The sequence below is a fragment of the Megalops cyprinoides genome, chromosome 4 (genome assembly GCF_013368585.1).
Source record: "Megalops cyprinoides isolate fMegCyp1 chromosome 4, fMegCyp1.pri, whole genome shotgun sequence".
Lineage (NCBI taxonomy): Eukaryota > Metazoa > Chordata > Actinopteri > Elopiformes > Megalopidae > Megalops > Megalops cyprinoides.
Genome location: NC_050586.1, coordinates 19,427,233 through 19,444,594, shown reverse-complemented (window position 1 = coordinate 19,444,594; position 17,362 = coordinate 19,427,233). Strand labels below are relative to the sequence as shown.

The following is a 17,362-nucleotide window of genomic DNA, read 5'->3' as shown; positions in this document are numbered from 1 at the left end:
GTACTACTCCAAAGCAGTCAATCATGTTGCATAGCCTTGTCACTAGATTACTTGCAAGCACCAATGATCTAGGCAGCATATTTTGAACTTGAATCAGGCCAGATCTTGAAAGGCAGTGACTGCATACTAAGAAATTGAAACATCAGTGTCTTTCCCCTTGTCCCTTCGAAGCAGTATCCTTGTAGCTGAAAACAAGAGTAGGACTTTCTTTGTACCAGAACCCATAGCTAGATGCCTGTAAAATTACACTGTTTTTAAAATAGTTTTGATATATAACAAAATATATATTAGATAATATATTTTCTTGATTTTCTAAAACAGTAGGTGACAAGCAAAGAGGTAAGTGTAGTATGAAAGCAAACAATTACAGCAAAAAAGGAAAACTTCTTGTGTTTGTGAGTTAAATTAAATTGGACTGGAAAACAGGAAAAAGGAGTGGTGATGAAAGCAGGTGGCTAATGGGGAATTTCCATTTCATTGCCAATGATTGTGGAAAAGACAGGGAGCTGCAATGGCTTCGAGGAAAGAAACAGGGACCACTTTTCAAAGGAAAGCAGTTTTTAAAACATTTTAAATTACTAAATTTATTTCTGTCTTACCAGTTTGTAAGTGTGACTTTGTTGGCCATGGCGAATGACAGCAGTGGGTGTTTCTGCGTAGGAGTGATGTTCAGAAATTGAGTTTATGGCTGATTGGGCTCCAGTCAGGCAGAGTGATAGGTTTAGCAGGATGTTATGGCCCAGTATTCAGGCTAATGTGGATGTAGTTGACTGATATGTTGTGGTCACAGCTGGTGCATCTCTATTTGCTTGAGAAAGGATGTTTACATCAAGTTTGTTTTCTTTGAGGCTGTCCTCTCAATAGTGAAAGTCATTGTATGAACTGGTTGTGTTTGAATTTGTTGATGATGATTTTTTGCTTTCAAACAATTGAACTTGATGCATTTCAGAGTGTCTCAAAGTACCTGCTAAGTGGGTGTTAAATGAAAATAAATACTCTGGGAAACGTCGTTTTTTCATTCTCACTTGATGGGTAATATAAAGTTATGAATGTGAAGCACTTTTGACACAGAGCCCAGAAACAATCTGGAGCAGCCTTTTAATCTTTAAATGTGATTCCTCTGTTTTTTTTTAAATTTCCCAATGTAATTTCTGAAGTTGATTTATATTGATCAATGTAAGAGCAATATACTCAAATTAATACAGCAAAATGTACTAAAAATATTAAGTTGTGGCAGGCCAAAACGATATTTGCCAATTATAATTTAATTCATGATCTTGCAATGATCCTTGAATATCCTGTCATCTTGGAAAGTTGTAGAACAGCCATGGAAAGTAAGACAATATTACACAGTCCTTGAGAAGCAATGGAAGATCTCCCAAATCTAAGAAGTTTGTTTTTATTCCTTTAACAGTGAAATATCTTTCTCACTAACTCATTAGCTTGTTGTTATTTATCAAGTCTAGCAAAGCCAGCGTGCTGATATTGAGGACAAATTGGCTAACTTGTACATTAAATCCACAACCAAAAGTTATTGCTGGTTGGTATTTATTGCCAGGACCACCCATAAAAAACAGTTTAAAGAATTAACACAAAAAGCATTTCCCTCTCCCATTTTCAAAATAGACCCATTTCATGGGAATACAATAACACACATAATCCTTTAAAATCTTATATTTTTCTTCAGAAGAGATTGTTTCAAGAATATTTGAACCTTCCCTTCCATGAGACTAGTTTTAGTGTTAATGAAAAAATGATGACATGAATGATTTGATAAATTATGTTGTCCATTACGCAATATTCAAGCCTCAATGCATAACCTACCAAAGATTTTTGTTTACAAATGAGAATGTATGCATTAATTTGGCTGTAATCAAAGGGTACAGGTAGCTGTCTGTTCAAAAAATGAATAAGTTGTCAGATATTCCTAAAGATTGTTTTAATGCTGATGAAAACAATACCAGCCTCTGTCAATTTTTAAAATTGTATCAAGTTTGCTTTTCTCCTAAAAGTATGTTTCTCAGAACACCAAAAAAAGATTCATTTGAGGTTTCATCTCCAATGTAAGCTATACACATGGAATGTTTGATCATAGCACACTTAAAAAGCACACACTCTTCCACCTTAGATGATTAAATTAAAACTGCTGTTGAATTTGTTTGAGTTAGCTATCATTTTTGACACTAATTTGAATTAACCTTTGAAAATGGTTACAGCTGTAGCTAGGAAACAGCAACTCAAACAGTATGTATCCTGAGAGCATTCAGGGAAATGTGTTGTCTTGCTACCTGAAAAAAAAAGACAGATGTGGATAAATGTTTGCTTGGGGCAGTCTCACAGCTCAGTAGATGTCCATAGAAGTGGTGAAAACGTTAAGCAGAGTCTGTGCAGTTATACCAAAGTAAGAATGACTGACACTACGACATAGCTACACATCATCATGATGGTGAGCTATCCTGCTATATAGCTAATGCTTAGAAAGACAGTATGCCAATCAAACAACCAGAATTTATCTAAGTAGATATGCTTGGTATAGTGTGGGTGGTGAAAGTTGCAACTAAGTAGCAGTTAACTAGTTAAATTGTGGATAACCTTGTGCAGGGTCCTTTCATTTGTGTAGCTACTGCAACTATGTCACTTTAGTAACATTAAACCCACTGTGATATGAACAATGTCCTGTTATAATAAATCCACACTTCAACAATGGCATGATAGCTATAATTACATTATGGGTTGCAGTAAAAGCAAGTTAATATTTTGAGCCAGGTATTAGCAACAATAAATCAGATCTCCACATCTTTGATGAACTAGTCACACAAATTGCTTAGTGGGCTAATTGGAAACAGGGGAAACTAATGCTTCACAATGATTACAGGAAGCTCTACCTCAACTCCATTCTTCCTGAAGCTAACAAACTCTAGCTGGAGTGGAACTGACAGCCTTTTATGTGTGTACAGTGTTTTGTGCTCATAGGAGCATGAGGATCAAAAGCCCTATGATGGACAGGTCGGTAAATTGGTCATAGTGGGAGGGAGCTATGGTGAAGCTAAACTTGCAGGTTTTGCACAAAACATGAAGGTCATGTTAAACAAAAACCTTACTTAATTCAAGGTTTGTGTAGACCTGGAAAACATGTTCAATCATTATTTCCTTTAAAACTGTAAAATCATATAGAAAATGTCAAAAAGAAGACTTTTCTCATTCACTAATGTTACTCTGACAAACCTTGAGCTGCACATCCAAATTCAGTGCCTGCCACAGCACTTCAGCATCAGTATCACATGAAACACAGCAGGGTGTGCTTTACTGTTGTAAACTACTGTTACTGTTTTAAACTACATTTTAAAAATCACAGAAGGTAGCAAACCATATACACCTGGGAAATTAAGTCTTTATTTGCTTCAGTATGTCATTGTGATACACAATCAGAAAATGTTACGTCGGGTGTCAAAGGGTAGGAACTTTTTTTATTGTTGTAAAAGTTGCAAGTGTTTTGGTAGTGGAAAGGAATGCAGAATTGGTCTTTAATCATTATATCAATGCTGAGAAAAAAGGCACTTGTGCAAAATATAGTCAGGCTGATGATGCATCTTCCCTGAGAATGATATCTGTGATCCAGCAAACTGGCCAGAATTACTTGTCAACAAGGCAATAGACCAGAGGCCCCGTATAAATAACTGGTTATGGCAATGTTTATCAAGAGAATGACAACAATAAAAACTTTTCCGAAGATCTATTCATACAAAATTTACCAAATGGAGAAAGTGATGAAACAAATAAAAGGAAATGACTGCTATTCTGTAACAAATGTGATGTGGTTTCCACCAAATTAAATTAAATTGTTCTACTCAAAACAGCATGCAAATTAGTACAGGAAGACCACATTAACTGGAAAGACCGCAAGGACAGATTGCCATCCAGCAAATTATGTATATTGTCAACACAGATAAAATGGATTGAACTAAAGAGAATATTGTCTACCCTGAAGACAACAGACAAGTACACACAACCAATAATAAACAAGGGAAGGACACACTGGCATGTTGGCATGTGATACAGTAGCTGTATAGTACATAACTGAGCGGTGACTATGGGAATTATTGACATAATAGTCACATTTTATCTTACAATGAAAGAATATCTCTGATGCATTAAAAAAAAATTTTGTTGATAATTATGTATCTTGGCCCCGGTGTTTAAAAATATTGTTTCTATAATGGTGCTGCAGGTAAAGAAATTCATAATTGAGAAAGTGGAGACTAAAACACTGTGCAATGTTTGACTGTACCACTGACCTATGTCACGTAATGTCTCTTGTGCTTTGTTATTTTGATGTGGCCTCTGAAGAATATAATGCTGCATGGATTTAGTGTCCATATTTGTGAAGGTTAGGAGTATGACTCAAATAAGTGGCAATTGCATCATTCAGCAAAGTCTCCAAGCATTTTCCACATGTGACTGCCACAAATTTAAACATTGTATTAGGAGAGAAAGATGAATGTTCAAAATCCATGGCATTTTTGGAATTTCACAGTGAATTTACAATATAACTGCAGCATGCTTCCTAATAGCAAAGCCTTGATAGGCATCAGGTGGGAATGTTGTGTGTGTAAAAACGATTTGCTACAGACAAGTGGTATCAGGAACACCACGCTTCAAGTAGCAGAAGAATGCAACAACTCAAAAAAAAAAAAAATGGAGCCCTTGGTCAATTTTGAATTTTGGTTTGCATTGGTTGTGTGGTATGACATTAGATTTTCTCTAAACATTAAGTCAATTCAATTCAATGAAATGCAGCTTGTCCCACAGGGACAGACTTGTGCACAGCATCAGCAACCATAGTGGGTGTGGCCCTAAGGACAAGTCATTTGAGAAGTTTCTGCTCACCTTCACAGGTGCCTTATCTTGTGGGACCCCAGGTGGTCAGATGGTAGGACTTTTCACATTTTCTTACCCTCAGAATGGTTATACCATGGGCATGCAGGATGACAGATGTCAAAGCTGAGGGGTTGCTGAACCAGAGACCATTGTGCTAAACAGGGATTAGAGTTAGTATACCTGAAAAGCTATTTCATAGGATTATAGCAAGTAAGGTAAAACTTCCAGCCTCACAAGCAGCACTGCAAGAGGTTGACTGATTAGTTGCTAAGCAGTCCTTTTGTTGCTCCCTTAAGGACCACTTCAGACTCAGGAAGAGAATAGGGTGTTCTTTATCTTCAAAAAGATCCAAGAAAACAGCTTCTAAGACCCATACAAATACATAAACCTGCTTCGGGTAAGCTATTTTTCAGACTGCTTGTGCAATTATTGCCAACAGTGACCTCAACATTGCAAGATGGTGCACTCCACAGCCTGCCTTTGGGCTGAAAACGTGGTCCATCACAGACAGAAAGGTAACAGGTGCTCTGTAGCATCCAAAAGGATTTATCTTATACCTTGCCAACTTTGGGCATGGTGTAGCTTTCAACCTCTTGTAACCATTACAATGCCTAACAGAACCATTCAGTTTTGGCTGAATGGCTTTTTGAACCCAAGTAACTGCTGTGACCTCTTTGTGCTCCCTTTCTGCTGCATCCCTGAAAAACATATAATTCATCTTTTTATTATTTCAGTGGTACAACTCCTTTTTCTAGTCTTACTGTCCAATTAGGGCCAACACCTCAGCAATTTAAGCTGGCCCAAGCCATTTTACCAAATGCCTGTGGATTCTTCGAAACTAGTGCAACCACTTCATCCCAAAGCTTAAATTCCCTTAGCTGTGCCTTTCTATCACATTGAGTTTTTTGTGTCTCCAACCTGAGGGCGAGATATTCTTTATGTCAGACATGTTTTGCAGCTTTTCTCTCACATGTATGTAATCCTCACACTTGTCCCCTGACTATGTTCCATCTCCCAGTATTCTTTCAGAACATCCAAGATGCCTCCGGTCTAGTGTGTGAAGAGCACCTCAAAGGGGCTGAAACCGTTGGAAGGCTGAGGAGAACCACACTCTGCTAACATGAAATTTTGTAGTAAGCTTTCCAACTCCCAAGGGCCATTTTGGGATGCCTGCCAACATTTGATTTAGAATCATATCAAAACATTCAACAAGACTATCTGAGGATGGTAAGCTGTGGTTTGCAATTTCTTATTCTTGTGCCCAAATGGTGAGCTGTAGTCAGTAAACATTTCTTTTGGTATGCTCACTCTATTAAAAATTTATGTCCACCCCACATGTCAGCAATAGCATTGGAATTGGTAGCTACCTAAAGATAATGAGTGATATTAATCAGAAGAACAAGTATGTGTTCATTTCTGTTTACATTTTGGGAAGGGCCTTACAAAATCCTTGCTAGTTTTGTCTCTTCTTTCTCAATATGAAATTCATATTGCCGGCCAACATTTCACCGTGACAAACTGTACTGACTTTTAATTACTTTTCTGCTTTGAATGCCATTCATTCCCAAGCTGTTGACAGTGATGCTTTACTCATTTTGACATTTTATCGTTGATCTTCTATCTAAGTATCTAAACACCTCATTCCAAGGAAAAGTAATAAAGCACAATTCTTATTTCCTTGAAGGTACTTATAATATTCCAGAGCCATCTCAGAAATACTCCGGAACAAAGGGACAACATGTGCATATAAATATCAAACTGGCTTTAAATGCATTTTCTAAGTCTACTATGTTAAATGACAGTGTTATTTCCTGTGATTACCTCACTGCCAATGCAACATAACGGAGCCATTTTCACTTTGAATTGAAACCTGTTTTCCTTTGCTTCTAAATGTATTGAACTGCTTATAAATTTATTTAATCACCTCACTAAATAATGTATTAATAAGGGGAGTTTCTTCTCTACAAGCAAATCCAGCCTGGGTTCTGTGATTGACAGTGCAACTCACTATGATGCCTGAACTTTTATTCTGACACTTCATCTTTATTGCATCCCTTCCTGAAAATCCTGTCTCACTGAAATATGTAGATAAGGAGGGCATTGAGAAATGTTATGCCATTCTGCTCCAGTTATCCTGGGCCCATTTTTTCCAGAATAATGCAAGGGAGTCTTACACTTGAAAAAGCATCTTCAAACCGCTGTCATTGTAAAATTCTCCAATCTGATCTGCCCGTACTTGTAACAATGGAAGGGATCTCAAATCCATTGTTTTCTATGCTGAAGAGTGAACTATGTCTGGGGCATATGAATAATCCTCAAACATTTCACTCAGAGGTTTTATTTTTTAAGTCAACCTGCTCATTCACATTAGTAATCAATGGCAGTGTAAATGCCAAAATGATGTTCACAAACATAACTCCTCCAAACTTTTAAATTGTACTTAAATGCTACAGATTTGTTTGCCATCCTGAACACATTAATCATCCTGCTTGGTGAGGACATGTTTAGATTATTCAGCCCTGAAATTGTCAATCCATTGAGGTTTCACTTCATTATAAATGAACCAAGTTCATCATCAAGCTCAGAAATTCTTGATAATGCTTTGCCCCGAGGAACCTTGAGAACCTAAGGAACTTTGTGCAGCTCTACCAGTATGTTTTGACACCATCATTTCACAGTAACCTCTCTCCGTCATAAAATGGTGCCATCATCTGTGCGTATCTCAACAAAGTGGCACCCAGAGTGCTACAGCAGATGATAAAGTATAGACCAACACTGGCACAGGGACCAGAGTTTGAGAACCACTGCTCCACATCACAGAGGTTTCCAAACTAATTAAATATGGAGTGTGATGTCTCAGTGGATTTTTCCAGTGCTCCATATCTACTTCCTGAGGCAGTTTTAAAAGTATGTTTCAAAATCCTGTTATCAAGTTGTAATTACCTCTACATCAAGAGCAGGGGAAACCAGGACATTGGCTGGGCCTAGATGGTTCACCTGTTCAGTCATCTCCAGACACTATCAGCCTACCCTCCATCAATGACTGACTAGGTTTTCTTCTCATGCATTGAAGGAGATTTGATCACCCTCATGAAAGCTCACACACCCCTCTCCTCTTGTTGCCAGTTAAGGGAAAGGTTTATGGAGGGCATGTGGATCCCTTCTTTGCACTAGAATGACCTTTCCTATGACCAGATAGGGAGTGTCAACAAGTTTTGCAAAGAGGGGCTTCCAACTAGCCCATTGAACATTTTAGCATTGATTGAGAAAGTCAAACAGTGGGACAAGCTGTCCTGCCTCCATGAAAGCATTTCTCATCTGATGTCTTCTCTGTCTTTGCCATATTTTTCTGACCTTAACACTTAAACTACAACCATTTAAGAACTGTCTGAGCCACTTAGAGCAACAGCCTTCTGATCTTCCACCTTAACGGACATTTTGGAAGTGCAATTTACTGCTGCATGGGAAGGACTTCCACTGGAAGTACATCCATAGGTGCCTCTGATAATTCACAGCAGTTCTTGGCTATGTGTCCCTTCAGTTCACATCTGAGAGATGTGACTTCTACCTTGATTCCCAGAGAGAAAGATTCCTTCAAGGATTTCAGAGGTGGCACTAAACATTCAGCATCTGAACAGCTAATTGCCTAACCCTGCTGAATGCACTTCTCATATGTTGCTCTTGACAAGAGCGCTTGCCAAAAGAGAAATGTAAGTGTAAATGAAAAAAGATGCGATTTCTCACAGAATGTTTCTTTTTGGGGAAGCGTTTGGGGAGACAAATGTAGGATAACAGCAAAAGGCAGGGATGAAATTGTAAAATATATTCTTTCCACTCAGATAAACGTTATCTCAGGTTTGCATGCCTGAATTGAGGTAAATCCAGTGCCAGAGTTAAATAACAACAAAACAAAAGCCGAGCCTTACAAAAAAGAAGGGAGAGAACTGGGTAAAAAGATGGGTATTTGGGGACTGAACATAAAACAGCTGGAGTGCAGAAACTTAAAAGAGAATTTGTCTTGCCTCTAGCTGCTTCTCTGTCCAACTTGAGATTTGGCCGGATGGTGACTCTGCTTAAGATATACTGTTATTCAAATAAAAGATTGTTAAACACACACTTATCTCTTTGCTACAGGAATCTCTGTATAGCCTTCCATGATCAACTTGCTAGAAAACAGTGAAAATAGAAGACAAAGCCAAACAGGGACAATAGCTATGGAATTGTTTCTGCAAAATGCCAACATGACACATACCTCTTATGTGTTTTCAGCATTTTCACATCTTTTTGGTACTATATTTCTCCAGGCAGAAGTTGCCCATAAGTGCTGTTCTAGGACCAGCTGTGTTTTTCCTTTACAATATTTGATGGTAGAATTGTGATTGGGGATTCTGGTCCTAGATCGGTACTTACCTGGAGCTACTAAAATAGTGTGTCCTTTGTTTACTACAATTCCTGAACTCTATTAAGAGAGGCCAAAATATCACAGGGCAAAAATAATTACAAAAGACAGAGTTCTTTCCAGGCATGGTTTATTGAAAACACACCAAATTGATACTCTACAAACCTGTATCTTTTCCTTTATTTTAACAAGCTTAATACTTTCCTCAGGATATTAGTGAAATTAACATAATACATTCTGTCACTGTGGCATTTTTTCTGATCCCTACGAAAGCATTAACAACTTACTCTTCTAAGAAATCAAACCATTTTAATGTTCTCTATGTTTTAAAGGTTTATAATACAATGTAATACAAGGCAAAACCCACCACCAGTCTAGACTACACTGAGAACAGAGAGAGCAAGATTGTGTGTGTGTTTGTGTGTATGTGTGTGTGTGTGTGAGAGAGAGATACCGAGAGAGAGCAAGAGCAAAAGGAAAGTATAAGGAGAGGGAGAGAGAAAGAGAAGGGAAGGACAGAGAGAGAGAGAGAGAGAGAGAATTATATAAAACACATTGTTTTTTAATCTACCATGGAAAAGTTTAAGGCACATGATAGTTACAAACACATTTGCTACTTAGTAGTACAGTTACTTTATTTTGATGTTTTTGATCAGTGATATCTACACAGGTAGGTCTTGCTCATTTGATTCACTTTCCATCCATTTCGTGCATTTCGTTCGAGCCCAATTTGTAGATCTGTAAATGTACAGTGTGGAGCACATCTACAAACATCCCCTGACTTCTTTCATATATTCACGAACACAATGTCAGATCCTTTGGTTGTGTACTGCAAAAAAGGCAGCCAGGGATAGACAGAGATGATTTTACAATGAACGCACACAGCACCAAAGACATTGACATGGGCTATTTCTTGCTCTTTTTTAATCAAAGTTAGTACATGTATTTCTATTCTATCATATGTCTTTGTAAACACTGTGTAAAAAAATGCAAGCTTTAGAAAATCACATCACAAAGAAAATCAGACTTCAATGCAGGCACATGCCAATTGCCTAGTCGATGCTTGAATGAAGCCATCATGAATGTTGCTTCTCAACTACAGTAACTTGATTACTGAAATGCATTGTTTCGGAGTTTCCACTTAGAGGGCGAAAAACACCACAGCACCACAGAACCGGTTCTATATTTGTAGTCTTTTTTTTCTCTTGTTCCATTTTTCTTCAAATGGCATTCTCATGGCTAAAACAGATCAACCTCCTCACAACCCCTACTAGAAAGTAAAGAGTAACACAATAAATAAAAGCAACTTTTTCTCTTTTTTTCTTTTTACAAACTGATGCAAACTCAGTCTACCAGATAACACTGTCTTCACTCTCTCCAGTTGTGAATGACTTCATATCAAATTACACCACGAAAACTGGCACTTAGAAAGAACATAAAACATCTTTACAATTTTTCTCCATGCTTGCTTAAAAGATTTGAAAAGATGCATTAGTAAAATCTGCACACATTTCGAGATATTCATTAGCAACTTCATACAACTGCAGTGAAATTAAAAGAATTGTCAAATTGTTGTCTGTCTTCTGTCTATCCCTGCTGCATCTTCTGTCTTTTTAGTTTTGACGCCCCTAAGTCTTCTGGAACCCTCGCCTCTCATCTCCCTGAAAGATTTTGGCAATCAGGACTTTAAAATGTGTTTTTTTCCCCATCTTTAAAAACAAATCGATAGATAAAATTCTTTTTTACTCTGACAATATAAAATATAAATAGGTGATCGGCATGACTCTGCAGGTTGGATACACACTGTTAGCTTAAGCGGTTATTTCTTTATACAAACATGGCAATTCTTAATCCACTGAACGCACTTCCCAAACGTCCTGTTATGGATACACAGCTAACAACGTATAAAGACCAATTAGAAGTTTGTATTTTTTTTCTTTTTTTTTTCTTTTTGATCCTAATATACATTTATAAAACCAACAAAAATAGAAAATGCTTTAAAATGTAACATTTGACAATAGGAGAATGTTCTTCCCAGCTTCCCCCTCCCATTCTTCAATAAAACAAACCCTTTATGCAAAAAAACTCATTTTTCTTCTCACACTTTTTAATACAAAGCAAAAACAACAGGCCATGAACCAGGGTAACTGACAAACCTCAAATATCGTATGCAGCAAAAACATCTGCCTCCGAACATTAAAGACTCGCCTACTGTTTCTGAAAATAGTATTTAGCAGTTCTTTTTCTTTTGCTCAGCATTGCTTGGAGATGCTTAATGAACACAGTGAAAACCATCCAAGCCACACTGGCATGTCACTCCTCTGAACTCAACAAAATGACAGCAGGTGTAAGAGTCCAGGTAGCTGGTCTCAGAGCGTCAGCACCCTTGCATTACACATAAAACAGGTCTCGGGGAACGACGAACCGAAAAAGTTAAACACCTCACGTGTGTAGCGCGTTTATGAAGCCAGCGTGCGTGAAATAACAAGGCTGTCATGACTCCTAATACCCTTTGTGCTTTCTAGTCCCAAACTCAAACCACACACACTCCTTTCAACATCCATCACACCAATCCACGCTCCTTCAACTCTGAAAACCAAAACAAGAATGAAAAACGAAATACAAAAAAACAGCCCCGGGGGAAAAAAACAGACTTTCATAAACCAGAACAGAAATCATTAGCATCATTTTCACAGTGCCTCCAAAAAAAAAAAAAGTAATCAAAAAAGTAACAAAAACAATAAAACAAACAAAAAAGTTCAATTTGAGACTATGTATTTAGCACAAAAAAGAAAATTAAAATAAAAAACGGGTCATTTCGTTTCGTTCTCCCCCCGTTTCATTCAACGACGTGTCCGTTTCCCCAACATGGCACCTTCATTTCTCCCGCAACTCAACCGCCACTTCTAACAGCAGAATCCGCCCAATGACCAAAGCTTCATTCAGGGTTAGGGTTTACCATGTCCACCGGGAATGTAGATATGAGAAGTGGAAGTAGTAGTTTTTCATTTTCTTTTTTTTTATTAATTCCATTTTTGCTGAAAAGCATGAATTGTTGGCTGTTGGATGGCAAAGTTTTTTTTTTAATATATTTATATATATAAAGTCTGCTTACAAGTCAACAACAAAATGACCTCCATGTCTAATGGCAGTGGTGATATGAGATCCTTCTCTAGTTGAGATGTTGCGCTGTTATTATTTTAAGCCTAAAACAGAAGGGGGAGAACAACTCATTTATAATGGAGCACTTTTAAAGCTGCAGTCAAACAACACTTTGGAAGTCCATGAAAGGAAAATCCCAATATTTTATTACACGATATCATTTTCATTGATGATAGCAGACTGTGGGGTTACTGGCATCAACACTTGTTTGAATGCACACAAATCCAGATACCACTGAATGCACATGCTCTGAGTAATGTTCAAATGTAACACAGTGATTCTTTACAGTGAATGATATGATGATAATGTTTTACAAAAAAATTCAAGTCATCCCAAACACTCACAAACAAGTTTGTTTGATGCATGTACATGGTGATGAACATATGAGTGATGGTCAGGGTAGCATACTGGTACATGCCTGTTTCACATCCTCTCCTTCTATTACTTACCTGATTAAATCAGACGATCAGCAATATCATTATTCTAAAGGATATCTAACATATCAACAATATCTAATTGTTTCTTGTATTAACAAACGTGGAATTATTTATAATGCCTCCTGGGTGGTCCATTATGGTTTCCCCATAACTTCATCCCCATAACTTCCATAACTTCCAAGAGCTACATGAAACAGCAAAACATTCTTTCATAAACATTAATGGTGGTACACTGAGTCACAACTGATAAAGATCAAAAGTTGTGCATGAAAACATTAAATGAGATGTGCTAGTCATCTAAGAAAAGGCATGTGCGGAGCCATTAATGTTTACTAATGCATTCCATTTTGCAATACTAAGTAGCACTTACAAAGATGTCAAGGACTGCTGCATTAAGAGGGACTCATATCAAGAGCAACCAAAGCTCTCCCTGACACTGGTGTATTTGATAAGGTCAATGGCAACGTGATGGAAATGCACGTCACAAACACTGAGACAAGAAAAGATCTGTAGACCTGGTGAAGATCAGATCCTCTATAGACAATTCAACAAAAGACACAATAGCTGATGCAACATATTAAAAAAAGTTCACATCTTTGCAAAGCAAAAGCCAAAACAAGCTAGTATGGCCAATCCAGAGGAGTTAGCAGAGACCATCCTGAACAGCCAGACGGAGGCAGGGGTGTGCTTTTGGCCAGGTGTTCATTTTTCACTGAGGAGTCCATGCTACCCTTGAGTGTGCTGTGAATGCAGATATCACTCCATATTCTCCACTGCTTTTCCTGTCTGAACTGATCGCTTTCTGGCTTTGAACATGTTCAAGTGATTTTCAGTATTGATCAGTTTAAAAATTGCACTGCTGAAGATTCTACTGAACTTGTACAGAAGCCCACTAAAGGTTTGCATCGAATATATGAACTTCAATTTTACTGTTGCAGTGTACCATACCTCTGGTTACAAATATTATTATTTGCTCAATTTCATTACATTTAAAAAATTTAAGGCAAGTTCACATACACCTAGAATTTAAACTGAATGATTATGCTCCCATCTTTGAATCTGTGACATAATGCAGTTTTATGAATGGTAATGTGGGAGGCAAAAGTTTTCTTTCCACACACATTCTGCCCACTGCATACAGGGCAGGAAGATAATCCTCTCAACTGTATTTGCACATCTCTAAATCTTTTTTCTTGAGTGAGAGCCTACATTCTGCTTTGCTAGAATTAGTTTAGAGCGGGTACTGTGTTGTCAAATACAAAGTGGTTCTATTTACAGGGACAACTTGATTCCAAAGAATGGACAGTATAGTTTTGACCTAGCTGCCTAGTTCCTCTTATCAGAGTTCCTCTTATCAGAGACTATTTAGGTGTCATAAGCTAACTGCTCTGGGTTAAATATGGTAAAGGTGAGGGAGTGGGGGGTTAAATAGTAACACCTCCTGGCAAAAATCAAACAAACTAAAATAAAATGAGGAAAGACCTACCATGCATGCATTTAGACCCAGGAGTCAACAGGCTGAGGTTTAACGTCACAAGCATCCACCAGATTCACAGTCGGCCTGTTACTCCTGATAAAGTGTTTCCTATTTGTGTCATTCTGCAGCAACAGGAGAAGGGTTAACAGCAAAACAAGAGTTAAAAAATAGTCCGTACAAAGGTGTGTAAGCCAGTGTTAGTCTTCACACAAAGGAAGCCTTGGGACGTAACAGTGATCAAAAAATTAAAAGGATTAAATAAAAGCATGCAAACCAAGGCCACAGGAACAGAAGAGCCCCAGAAGGGAGCACAGTGCATTGGGGGCAGCGTCTCTCAGGTCCAAAGCAGAGCGGAGCGTGGAGGTGGCTGCTGTGCAAATGTGCACACTGTGTGTATGAAGCCTACACACTGCAGTTATGTATCAAGTCAAATAACAAGTGCAAATACATCTCTGCTGTAATTAAAACGATAGCAACTGATACATATTTTTTTTTTTTTTAAAAAGCCATGGGAACCCAGGACAATGTATTGAGAACAGAAATCTCAAGCTATTCCTTATCTGCTATCTGGTTTTTATCCCAGTGTTTGTGTAAATGATGGAAAGCACCATGTCAGTCTTAAATTCAGTGAGGTTTCTTTATTTCAGAGACATTTGTTTCACGGAAACAAAGGAGCGACGCAGTTAAGGGAACTAGAATAAGCAATAGGCTTTGTTCAGTCTCCTTAATATGATGATCATTTGAAAGATCACTGCATGGGACTGTTACAGTCCCCTAGACATTATCTCTTCTGAGAGTGATCCATTCCTGAGAAGCCCCATCTCAATCCTCAGATCATGTTTTAATATATGTGTGGTTGCTATTAATGGCTGCGTAAGCCAACCTTTTTTTTACAAGTTTGGTGAAATACTAGACTGTGCCATGCTTAATATGCATGCAGCTCTCTCTAGAAGGCCAGAGGTCATTTACACAAGAAAGGAGAGGGAAGAGGAGTAGGGAAAGCCTCTCTTAATCACTGCATGATTAATGACTTTAAAACCACAAAGCTTATGTTCAATTATCCAGTGTTTTATGTTTGCAGGAGCCAAATTGTTCTGCATTAGCCACATGTTGTGAGGGTCTGCAGGCTGCACATATTGACCGGTTGAGAGAATTAATTTCTGATGTTTGCTCAAAGTGTTGGTGTGTTCTTCCTTTTCCTTAAAACACTTGTATGGTACAACCTGACTGCACAGATGGGGGCCCTTATATAGTCGGTGGACAAGGGCCCTACATAGTGCTTATCAAAACAAGGCATTTCATAATCACCAATAGATTGTGGGTATCCTCTCACTTGCCCCCAGCCTCTGCTGGGCCTCACCCAGACTCACCTTTAGGGGTTCCCGCTCTGTCACATCAGCTGGCCCGTCCCCAGTCTTGTACTTGCACTCCTTATCCCTCTGATCAATGGTGGAGTAACCATCTGATGAGGAAAAGCAGGAGGGAGAGGGAGCTATACATTAATCTACAGCTATACCCACACATACAATCAGCAGACGGGTACTCCACAGAACACTCACAAACATACACCCAGTTATCCTTTTCCTTAAATTCTACATGGACACGATCTAAACAGCAAAAATCAAAAACTGTAAGATGCAGTGAGATCACAGAGAGCCCTCCCTGTTGCCTTGGGAGTGCTTCTGAGAGGGAAGGAGGCTGCAGAGAGGTGGGTGTTGAGGGAGGGAGGGAGGGAGGGCTCCCCGGTCTGCCCAGCAGCCCCAGGGGCTGAGGGGAAACACGGGCTGTGGCTTGGAGCCACCCGCTCCAGCTGCCCTCTCCTCTTCACACATCTCAGGCTCCCTCCAATTACTGTCAATCAGGGCCGGTGCGAGGGCCGGGGCTGACTGAGAAATGAGACGGAACCACCGCGAGGCCCAACAGGAGCTCGGTACAGGGCAGCCGCGCATGAGAATCTCCTCTACACACCGGCGGCAAAACTCTCCGCTGCGCTCGCTATTCTCTAGAAGGTGCGGTGCTGGTGCGCAGGCTTCAGCACGGGCAAGGGAATGAGTGTTAAAAAAGCAGCTACTTCAAAATAACCACCCCTCCCACCCCAGGAAAAAAAGAGAGCTGAAACTACAGTGCATGAATTTATAATTAGGAACGCTAGGGGGCATTTTGTTTTGACACTGACATTGAACTTGATCTTGTTAATTACTGCATCATTGATTCATCTAAGCCCACTGTTGTGCAAACATCTTGTTAAGAGAGGAGGTCTTGCAAGACAGCATTAGAAACAACCAAGAGAACACCATTACTAGTGACTAGTGCTGTCACCATGTTGAAGTATTAGCATTTTTAAAATGATGTAACCTCAAGATGCGCCTAAGCCCATCCTAAGACTGTAAAGTGCTCTGCATTCACACAGTATCTTAGCTCATGGCCTTCAATGAGTTATAAATAATGCATTAAAAGGCTATAAAGATATATACGTCTTTAAAAGGCTATATAGAGTTACACATCTACACTGTGCATGTTGCAAATCCTTTTTGGCAATGGTTAAATAAGGACACTGAGTATCTCTGTATCTGGATTAAATGATCTGAGATCAGTATGAGGATTCATAGCCGTTCCTCTTCTTTTGAAGTCATGCAAAGTCAACCTTACCTGGACCAAGCTCATCCATAGGTATCATATCACCACTGCCAGATTTCTTGTTGCCTGCAAAGTATGTATATACCATTTTCAAAGGGACGCCACACACTCTGTTATCTACAGTATGTGAGAAAACATTAAAAGCTTTGAGGCGACGGTCTGTTCTCTACAAATTGCCTTGACCGCCCGCTGTTTTCATTGGCGATGAAGCAGAGAAGAGGCGGGAATGGCAGTCGCGCACAATGTGTTCGCATGGTGCCAGAGCTCATGAGAGCCAAACAGGAAGCAGAAACAAGACAAGTAGTGCTGTCATGCTGAGGACTCCCCTGTCAATGAGATGTTGTGTGTCCGTGGGCAGCGACCTCCTTTTTA

General features: G+C 38.9%; 1 protein-coding gene across 8 annotated transcripts in view; it reads right to left on the bottom strand.

The window, feature by feature from the left end:
• Positions 1 to 9,778: 9,778 nt before the first annotated feature.
• arvcfb (ARVCF delta catenin family member b) overlaps positions 9,779 to 17,362 on the bottom strand; it is a 159,583-nt gene continuing 151,999 nt past the window's right edge. For 7 of the 8 annotated variants that reach the window (XM_036527352.1, XM_036527345.1, XM_036527344.1 and 4 more), the window contains 4 exons: positions 17,003 to 17,056; positions 15,724 to 15,815; positions 14,363 to 14,475; positions 9,779 to 12,483 (listed from right to left, as the gene is read on the bottom strand). In XM_036527352.1, the coding sequence (XP_036383245.1) occupies positions 14,374 to 14,475; positions 15,724 to 15,815; positions 17,003 to 17,056 (248 nt within the window). In that variant the 3' untranslated portion in view covers positions 9,779 to 12,483; positions 14,363 to 14,373. The remainder of the gene's footprint in view (positions 12,484 to 14,362; positions 14,476 to 15,723; positions 15,816 to 17,002; positions 17,057 to 17,362) is intronic. The other variant, XM_036527349.1, reaches the window with a different exon arrangement.